Raw genomic sequence first — 10,229 nt, 5'->3', positions numbered from 1 at the left:
GGGACCACCCCAGGCGTCTTAGATTTTAGTACCTAAGATCTTTTTACTATTTTGATTTCTTCAGAGAGAGAAGACAGAAGGCGTGCTCAAGGAGGTCCCCGGATGTGAACCTAGAACTTTTCCCATGTGGGCCCAGTTGAGAGTAATGAGGATCTTTATTGTGTACTCAAAGGCTTCCCTGAGGGGCTGGTAGATTGTGTGGTGGTTAGAGCACTGGACTCCTACATGGTTCACTGTAGTTCAAACCCTAGACCTGGTAGCTTGCTTTCTCACTCTCTCTGGTCAAATAAAAAATAATCACAGTATTAAATAAAATAATTCTTAAAAATGAAAGTTTTCCTGAGCCTTGTAAGGTAGGTTGTTAAAACTGGAGTGCAGGGGTTGGCAACTTCTCTTTGGTCCCTTGACCCCTGAACTATACACTCCTTCTGGGTCACGTACCTGGTGTTCCCCACGACCCTCCTGCCAGAAAACCAATGGGAAAGGGGCTACGTCCTCATTTGAAAAATGAAGGGGTGAGTCCGAGGGGCTTTCTGGTCAATCCATCAGCAAAACAGGCGGGGCCGAGCGCCACAACCATGGCTGGAGGGCTGGATGGCCAGAACCACTCACCCCACTTTCTCTTCCCTTGTGGTGCTGACGTGGGTTGGGGAGCCTGGCCCGGACAGGGCACACTGGAAAACCGTGGGACAGAACTGTGGGAGGACACCAGGTACCGTGGCTGCCTCAGAGCTGGGAGACTCCTCACTCACACCCTTGTATGAGATCCTCAGCTTCTATGCCACGTGCAAGCACACTTGGCTAAAAACAAGTAAAACTTAGAAACTAACGGTGAAGGAGCGGTGGTCTCTAGAGGACAGGCTCTGCTCTTTGCAAATTCATTAAGCCCCATGTCGATGGAGCGTACAGATCGAAGCGTAACGTCAGCCAGTGATCCGTGATCGTCCTTCCAGATAGCGGCAGCCGGCAGCGCGGGAGGACCGTGGGCCGGCCGGACCTGGCTCTGCACGCAGGTTCTGCCGCTGCTGGCCACGGGCCCTTGCAGACATTCGTCCCGAGACCTCGGTCTCGGCTTCCGTGGACTGCGGGGCTGGAGTGCAGATCACAGGGACAGGCGTTCGTCACAGGAGTGCAGTGGACAGGAACTGAGTGGCGGTGTGAATGCTGGGGCAGGCCCTGCGACGTCTCCTCCCCCTCTGCAGGGGTGCTTATCTCACGGTAGTGACAGCGCACCACTGTCTCCCCTGCAGGCCGTGCGTGGGCACCAGGAGGCCGTGGCTGGTCAGACAGTCTTATCACCGGCCTGGTGCCTGCGCTGGGCACGAAGCAGGTGCTGTTTTATTCAGAGTGCTTGGGTGGCTGCCTGGAATGGCAATGGGTTTCACTGGCATGTGGACCCTGGCCAGATGGCGGTGGCTGCCTGGAGCCCATCCTCAGGGTACAGTGAGCCCCAAGAGCTGCTGCTAGTGGCATAGGCAGTGTGAGGGTGAGCAAACCCCCCCTGCCCCCGCAGCCTATGAGCTGGCCCCAGGCTACTAAGCCTTCATCATAAAGGAATGCTGCTTTTCGATGTGGCTGTTCTTCCTCCTCCTCACTCACCAGGACAAGGACACTGAGCTTTGGCGGTGGGTTCAAAACATGCAAACGTGTGCTGCCCACCGTGGAGGAGGTCAGCCTTTTGCAGCCCGGGGCCAGTGGGTAGTTGCAGTTCTGAAGCTGCAGTGCCAGGGAGAAGCCGGGGAAGCAGCACTGACGCCGTGCCTGTGTGTGGTCATCGCTGCCGCAGGCCTAGCCGAGCCTGGCCCCACGGGAGCACCACGGGATGCCACCAGCCCACTGTGCGGGGAAGGGGTGTTGGCCTCAGATGTGAAAGCTGCCTGCCCGATACCACAGCTGGGAGAGGACGCGAGGGCGTGTGAGGCCAAGGCCTGTCTACTCTAAAGCAATGACTCTCCTCCAACACACATGACCACCGGGACTTCAGAAGTCCGGGCCGACCTGAGGTCCTGATGTCACCATCCTGGTGAAGTCCCATGCTAGGGTGATGCTAGTCCTCCCGAGCCAATCTGGCTCGTGGCTAGTTTGGACGCTGCGCTGTGGTTGGTCTCCAGGAGGGCTGAAGCACGAAGCCACGTGGTGGGCCCACACCCAGGGTCTCTGCGTCAGGGATGGGTGCCCCGGGGGATCCATGACCCTGGCTTCCCTGCTTCCCAGTGCCAGGTGGGCAGCACCCTGGGGGGAAGCCCGAGTGGTGGGGTCATCACTCGGTGTGTCCCTGGCAGCTGCTGCAGCGGGGTGCGGCTAGGGGTGAGGGTGAAGGCAGGGCCTCACCACGAACAACACCAGCCCAGGAATACCAAAACTAGCTTTAATTTGTCCAAAAGCCACACGGAGCTGTCTAAAAACTGTCCCTGGGAGGGAGGCGGCGAGTCCATGTGCACGCACTGCGGGGCCTCTAGAAGTTCTCCAGCAAGCCCAGGATACGCTTCTGCTCGTTCTCCCGGAACTCCGGGCTCCGGCCGTCTCCGATGTTCTCCGCGTACTCTAGGGAGACAGAGACAGGGTGAGGTGTGGATCCAGCAAGCCCCAGTGGCGGGGCCCCCCAGCGGCCCTCACTGGGCAGCCGTGCTGGGCTCCTTATTCTTGCTTGGGAGGCCTCGGTGGAAAGAGCCCAGCTCACCTCCTCGCGCCCATCTCCTCTATCAGATACGCCCTCTCTCCTTCCCTCGATGGCCCACTCCACGCGGGCGTGGTGGACGCTGCAAGGGTTTGGGTGTTTGCGTCCCTTCAAAATTCACATTAACACTCCACCCCAATACAGCGGTGTTAGGAGGTGGCCCTTCAGATGGGGATTAGGCACCGCCCTTGTGGATTGGATGAGCCCTTACACGAGGGCTCCAGGGAATAGCGAGGCCTTGCGCCCTCCTGCCACACCAGCGCACAGCAAGCAGGCCGTGTCCCCGGATCTTGCACGCTGGCATCTTGATCTCAGACCAGCCAGACTGGGGAGCTAGGAGGTAGGCACTTCCTGTTCCAGATTCCCAGTCGCAGATGCTGAGCTGCTGCCTGCCGGGCGGGCGCTGTTCTAGGCCAGGGGTTCGCAGACTGAGGACCCCATCAGTAACATCAGATCACACGGGAATTTGTTAGACAGGTGCAATCTCAGGCCCCCCAGACCCACCTAATAGACCCACCTCTGGGTGATACTGAGGTGTGTTCAAGCATGAGGACCACTATTTGACATAGCGGGAATGAAGGAAGGGTCAAGACAGATGAAAATCTTCGCTTGGGCAGGGCCAGCTTACTAGCAAAAGTAACGAACCAAAAAGTAAATAAAAACACAGGGTGGCCACTGAGGCCTCACAGAGAAGGGGATGCTTGTCTGAAGGCCTGAAGGAAGAGTGGGGAGCTATCTAGGGGGAGCCGCAGCAGGACAGCAGTGCAGGCCCGAGGAGGGAGCACACCTGCTCCACTGGGAGTGAGCAAGGAGCCAGCCTGGGGGAGCCTGGCAGAGCCTGGGCCGGGGCAGGACAGGGCCCAGGTAGTGTGGGGCCTGTGGGCCCCTGAGAGGACTTGGGCCTTTTCTGAGATGTGACTCTGTGAGCGGGTTCTGAGCAGAGAGGTGCCACATTTGACTTCTGCCAGCCCCCTCCAGGTGCTGCACAGGAGGCCCTAAAGGGGCATGGGCAGCAGGCAGGGTACAAGCTGATGGGGCCTGGACCAGCAGGAGGTGGGCTGAGAGCAGTCCAGATTCTGGACGTGTTCTGAAGGTGGACTGGGCAGGATTTCCTGCCAGGCTGTAAACAGGGTGCACTGTCCACAAGAGGGGCTGGGGGGGGGCACAGTCCCCAGACAGGAGGGTCAGGGAGAAGGACGGGAGAGAGAGAATGGTCCAGGGGTACCAGAGATGCACAGGAGAGCCCTCCCCTGTCCCCAGAAGGAGGGCATGGGAGAAGACAGCCACTGCCGGGGTCCTACCCGGGGAGAGTGAAGTCCAGTGAGAGCTGGAAGAAAATCTTCCTGAGGACAAGCCACCGGAGACAATGCCGATGACAGGAGCCTGTCAGAGGACAGCCACAGAATGTCGGTGTGTAGTCGTCAGCTCCAGTGTAGCTTGTCACCCCAGCACGACATATCAGGGAGCCCCCAATATTCCATTTCATCCTCAAAAGCATCCTGGTCCCCAAGTCAGGTGGGCCCCTGGTTGTAGGCGGTGGGGAGGGGTGAGCTGTGGCCCTGGGCTTCCTGTGGTGACTCCAGGAGCAGGTATAAAGAACCTGGGGGCGGGGGGACGGGGTCCAGCGCCCTGCTGCCCTCTGACCGACCCGTCTATACCCAGGAGATGTCACACCGCAAAACCGCGCCCTGTCTGATCCTGCCTCTGACACTGGCTAGGGTGACGGGGTGCTCTCCTCTGGAAAGCAACGTCGAGTACCAGGCAAATCAGACTTGAGAAATCTTAGTTCCTGCCCAGCCTCCTGTGCTGGGGCCAGTGCTGTCACTTGGGGAAACCCCCCGGTGTCGTCAAGGTCCTCTCAGGAGACAAGTTCTCAGTGACAGCCCACCCAGCCACCAACTGCTGCTGTGCTCAGGACACTCGGCTTGCACACGGAGGCCCCCTCGGCCGCCTCCCTCCTCACACTGTGAGCCTCATGTGGGCAGGGCTGGGCCTGGGTGACAGCCCAGGAGCAGTGGGTAGTGAGCGAGGACGAGGACGGCTCACAGCCCGCCTCCCTCACACATGCTGGGCCCGGCTTGAGAGTGAGTGAGCTCTGGGGTGAGTGGTGTCTGCCTAATGGGCTGTGTGCTGACCCGAGTCAGGCAAGGCCGGACAGAGAGCCCGTGTCCAGCTCCTGGCCCTCCCTACCCACCTCCCCACACCGGGGAAATCATTTTGCTCCTGCAGCTTCTTTATTTTTCTTTCTTCCTCCTTATTGCTTTGGACATGTGCCGGAAAATGGGATTTGGGATCCGGACATACGCCAGCTGTGCCTCCCCCCGGAAATCATCCTCTCTGTCAGGCCCATCCGTCACCTCCAACAGCAAATGGTTGTGATGCGCCTATTAAGGCCCCTTAGAGCGAGGGCCGGGCAGCGGGAGAACTGGAACCGAGCCTCGAGAGGAGGCTCTGCGGCTGTGGGTAAGAGAGCTCTTACTCACGTGTGCGTGATAGGGTCGCGGCCCGGGGAGAGAGAGGACCGTTCCAGCTCTGAATCCCCCGGGGAACGTCTGGGAGTAAGTCTTAATGGGTTGAACTCACACTTTACTCTCCTAATGTCTTCTCAGATGAGGGAGGGAGGGGAGTGGAGAGACGGCCGTGATTCTCCCGCAGCAGAGGCAGCTTCCCTGGAGGGACCCAACCTTGTCCTCCGGATGCACAAGGTCGAGAACCAAGTCCGGACCAATCCCGTTGCTGGGCCACCTCTGCTGAGGCCGCAGAAACGACGCATGCCCCTGCTGTGCACAGAGTGCCCACGGCAGGGCAGGTGTCCCCTGTCACTCAGACAGTGGTGAGGAGCAAAGTCCGATGCTCGGACCTTTGGGAAGGGGACATCAGACTTCTACACAGGCAGAGAACAGACGGGTGTGACCGGAGAACGGAGGCCGCCCGCACAGCGGGCTGGGGGCTGTGGCGCTGAGCACCGACCGTGTGCAGGCCTGTGTGTGCTGTCTCATTTCATCTTTGCAGCAATCTCACAGGTACAGAACGCCACCCTGGGCCAACTGGTGGTGTGGTGGCTGCGGCAGCCGGACCCCGCAGGTCCGACTGTACGGTTCAAGTCCGGACCCACTGGCTTGAAAAAACATGCTGCTGCATGTGCCTGCGTGCCCCGAATCCCGAGAGGAGAATGGAGGAAAAGGGATGGTGGTGTGGCCATCCCCCTTGAAGATGGGGTGATTTTTCACTCCTCCCTCCCTGCCTCTCTTTGACAAGCATATGCACCTTATATCAAACTGAAAAAAAAAAAAAGGTAAAAAAACAAGTATCATCCCTGTTTACAAATGAGGAAACTGAGGCTATCAGAGAACTGAAGCAACTTAACCAAGCCCAGGATGCAACTCAAACCCTGGAGCATGTGTAAAGAGCAAAGAGGCACCGGAACAGCCACCAGGGTGGGCTGGTACCCAACGGAGCATCCTCTTGCCTGACTGCGCCTACCCCGTGGAGGAACAGCCCCGCTCGGTGGCACTCCAGAGCAGCCCAGCCCCAGCAGCACCTGTCCCACAGGGTCGTCACCAAGCCCAGACTCCAAAGGGAACGTCTTGTGGCAATGAGAACTCAGTGGTGAGGTCGGATGTGGCACAGAGTGACTGAGGGTCACTGAAAAACAGCTGGCGGGGTTCTCAGAAATTTTCTCAACCCCTTGGCGAGCCAGTCATGGCATGAGGGCCAGAACCAGGTCTGAAGCCCCAGCAGCTGAGGACTCTTCCCCTCCTCTGGCAGCTACACCAATAAGGCACTGGCCCTCGCCTTCCACCCCTGCCCCTTACTCGGTCTTTGTTTCTAGAGGAGAGTCCTATGTGGAGGGAATCTCGGTATGCCAGCTACCTCCGGTTATTACGGCTGCTGCAGCAGTTTATAAATATTGAACAGATTCGTCCCAGAGGTCTTGGGAGAGAGTTCTCTTTGCTGTGTGTGTGTTTGCGTGTGTGAGAGAGAGAGAAAGAGGGGATGCTGGAAGAAGATGCTGGGTGAAGGGAGAACTACGAGGTGGGTGTGGGGCGAGGGAGAGAGGGGCAGAGGACAGGTAGGGTTGCAGGGCGAGGACGGTGGTGCACGCGTCAACTCCCTCTCTACTTCTCCAGCGCTTTCAATGCTCTTATAATAAAGGCTTTGATGGAGCTCAAAAACAGGCAGCAGTGCTGAACGCATAAATATTAAAGCAAACTTTAGACAGCAGGTTTACTATTCAGACATGGAGTACAAGCTGTTCTGTTTATGTTGAGAGGGAGAGGAGGGGGCTGAGCCTGGAGGAGGAGGACTGCCTTCCAGGGCAGAGACCTGGACCAGTGCTCACAAGCCTGGGTCAGATCCCTGGACCTTAAGCCGTAAGTGTTTGCCCTTGAAAAAAAATAAAAAGGAGGTGGGAGGGTAGAGAAGAGAAAGGCCAATATTTTTAAACCAAAAAGCATTGAAGACATACAAATAACCACAGAACAGAAGTGGGAGAGAGCAATTCTTCAGGTCTAACAGATTTCTTAACCACCACAAACTTGGATGGTTTCAAGGTTGCACTTCGCTACAGGGACACTTTGCTGGGCTGTGGGATAGCACTTCATCAGGGATATCCTCTAAATGATGCCCACTTCAAGGAAAAGAAAGCTTGCCCTTTGCTGTAAACGGGGTATGTTCCCTTGGTCCTGTGGACATTCAGGCCGACACCCACCCACCCTCCCAGGCCCCGAGGAGTCTGGCCTGAGTGCTGGGCCAGAGCTTGGCCTGTATCTGACAGGCTCCTGCCTGCCTGCAGGTGGAAGGCTGGAGGGAGGGAGAGAACATGTACTCTGTCCCAGGCAACCGATGGCATGCCAACCTCAGAGCCCTTCTGGGAGGAATACTATCTACTTTGGGTTTGCTTTCTACACAGGACAAAACCAAGACTCAAACACGTTACCTATGGACTTGCCCAAAGTTACAGGGAGACCCAGCATTCACGCTGGTCTTGCATCTCCATTGTCTTCATTGCTGAATGAGCTCAGACCTGGTTATGACACGAATAGCTCACAGTCCACACCCTCAGGAGGGGCGGCCACCGCAGGCACGCCATGTATAGTGCCTCACCGAGTGCTCAGAGCGGCCCTCCCGCCTTGCAGATGAAGGAACGGAACAGACGTCTGCAGAGTCAGGTCAGGCAGCTCAAAAGCGAGAGCTAAGATTCGAACCTCGGCAGCCTAGCGGCAGACTCCACATCTTAACACCGAGGTTCTCCGTGATGCGACTGTCCCTCCTCCATGGTAGCTGTTCTTGAGGGCCCTGCTGGGTGAGCTGAGGGTGAGTCGGGGCAGCTATCCTGAGGCAAATCTTACAGCATTGCCAGAACATCTGGAGGTGTCTCTAAGATGCCTCTGGGCTGGTCAAGGCAGCTGGCTACTGGGCTAACACATGGGCCTCTCTTTCCTGACTCCAAATCCCCCAGAGGCCACAGGAGCCACGACCAGGTGAAGCCACATGCACACCCACCTGTCACCAAATGATAAATCCCATCAGCTCTGCAGCTCGACAACCACAGAGGCAAACAGGTTACCAAGTGCCCCAAATCAATATGGAAATACATGTTTATGAACTCCTAAAAGGAGATTTCAAGCCGTAAAGAGCACAGTAAAGTCAAAGGGCCATGGGCCAATTTCTGAAAGCACTGTGAACTTTTGGGCTCCTTCCCTCTGCCCACCGGTGAGAGTGCTGCACTAGTAATCCTCTATGCTTCCCTGTGCAAAGCAGCCCGCATTGTACAAAGGCCTTGGCAGGTCCCAGCAGCTGCCAGCTCTCCCGACAACTGTTGCCAGCAGACTGAAACATTTACGCTTCTACTGGAGCCCCCGGCACAAGTGTCTACACTAGGAAGTATTCCAGGCCACGGTTCCTATGCCACATCCAAGGCTACTCGATCCTTGTGGTCCTCCAGTATGCTCGGGGGATTGGTTCTAGGATCCGACAGGTACTGAAGTAGGCAGAAGTTCAAGTCCTTGATATAAAATGGCACAGTATTGCACAGAACCTATATGTATCCACCGGTATACTTTTTTATGCGCTTTCATAAAAAAGAGAGACACAGAGCGCAACAGGCATGCTGACGGCGTCTTCACACTGTGATCCACGTCCAGCCTCAGCCTGCCCGGATCATGTGTACAGGGAGGCCTGAGGATGCAAACCTGGGACTTTCAGATATGAGCTTGGCAAAAAAACAGTGCCTGTTGCCACTGCGCCATCTCTAGATTACTTGCAATACCCAACACCACGTGGAAACAGCTGTTAGACTGTATTGCTCCGGGAATGGTGACAACAGTACAGATGAACCACCACGGGCCTAGCTACGCAGCCCGTGTCAGCAACAACACAATCAATGGAATGTTTTGATCCGTGGTGTACTACGTCCAGAATGTGGGACCCAAGTACACAGAGCTGCCTGCACGGACATTCACATCTGCCTCTGGAAATCCTTCACGTGCTTCCAGAAGCCACCTCCTTACTCAGAGTTACCAAAGTCAGAGACAGAAAGGAGAGTGGTCGCAGGGATTGTGCAGAGTGGAGAGTTAGTGTTTAATGGCTCCAGAGCTTAGTTCTGCAAGGAGGAGAAAAGGTTCTGTGGAGGGATGATGGGATGGCTGCAGTGGCTAAATGGTAAATTTTGTGGTAGGCATATTTTACCACAACTGAGAAAAGGAAAAGCAGCCAGCTCTCCTGTACAGGCCGGATCTTCGAGCTCTGCTCTCCATCAGAACTAAGCAAGCCCTCTTCGTTCCCACTGCACCTCGTGCCCAGTGTGACTTCACTCTGCTCTGTGCTGCAGGCACTGATTTCACCTGCCAGGGGACGTGTGCCCCTTGGGGACAGGGCCCCCTAAGTGTCTCACTCATCTCAGGACCCCACCTAGCACCCTGTGAGGCCAAGTGAGTGCTCTGCAAAGGTGGAAGCCCTGGTTTTCTTTTCGTTTTTAGAAGCCCATGGGGTTGAGTGAGTCAGTCGGCAGTTAGAGCCGTCCTCTCTCTATTTCCGAGTGTAGATCCAGTTTTCAATGTGACTAGTGACCTCGGTGAGTCTCAGTTTCCTTCTGCAAAATGGAATTGACCCCACTTTCCAGGGTTGTGGTGAGGAGCAGAAAGAATGCACATGAGCAACCTGGCCCAGAAGAGGTGCTGGGTAAGTAACCATGCCAACTACCGTGGCCCTGGGTTCTTGAGCAGCATGAAGAAGCCTGAAGGTCAGCATGCACCCGCGGCCGGTATTAACCAACCCCTTCTCTGTGTCAGGCACCAGAAAGGTGGGAGGCAGGAAGACTGCCGCTGTCCTTGTGGCCACACAGTCTGATCTGCCCGTCTCTGTGTAGGTGTGAGGCCTCAGAGCCCTGTTCCCTCTGAGGACCATAGTGCTCAGGCCCAGAGCTGCTGCCAGCCCTGGGAAGGCCGGACCTTGGAGCGCCGAGTAAGCAGTCTGCAGAAAGAGGGACTTTAATGAGCCATCAATTATTCCCAGCTCTCTTGGCACCCCCAATAGAAAAGGAGGGAGGAAA

At 56.5% G+C, this 10,229-nt stretch overlaps 1 protein-coding gene across 1 annotated transcript in view; it reads right to left on the bottom strand.

Annotated features, from left to right (window-relative positions):
* Positions 1-2,351: 2,351 nt before the first annotated feature.
* The window catches only part of CTNNBL1 (catenin beta like 1), a 207,577-nt gene continuing 199,699 nt past the window's right edge, over positions 2,352-10,229 (bottom strand). Inside the window, exon 16 of the mRNA XM_006144120.3 lies at positions 2,352-2,544. Coding sequence (XP_006144182.1) covers positions 2,456-2,544 — 89 coding nt within the window. The 3' untranslated portion in view covers positions 2,352-2,455. The remainder of the gene's footprint in view (positions 2,545-10,229) is intronic.

This window comes from Tupaia chinensis, unplaced genomic scaffold, assembly GCF_000334495.1.
Source record: "Tupaia chinensis unplaced genomic scaffold, TupChi_1.0 Scaffold000115_1, whole genome shotgun sequence".
Taxonomy (NCBI): Eukaryota; Metazoa; Chordata; class Mammalia; order Scandentia; family Tupaiidae; genus Tupaia; species Tupaia belangeri.
The sequence above is the reverse complement of the archived record's forward strand: the minus strand, read 5'-3'. Positions and strand labels throughout refer to the sequence as shown.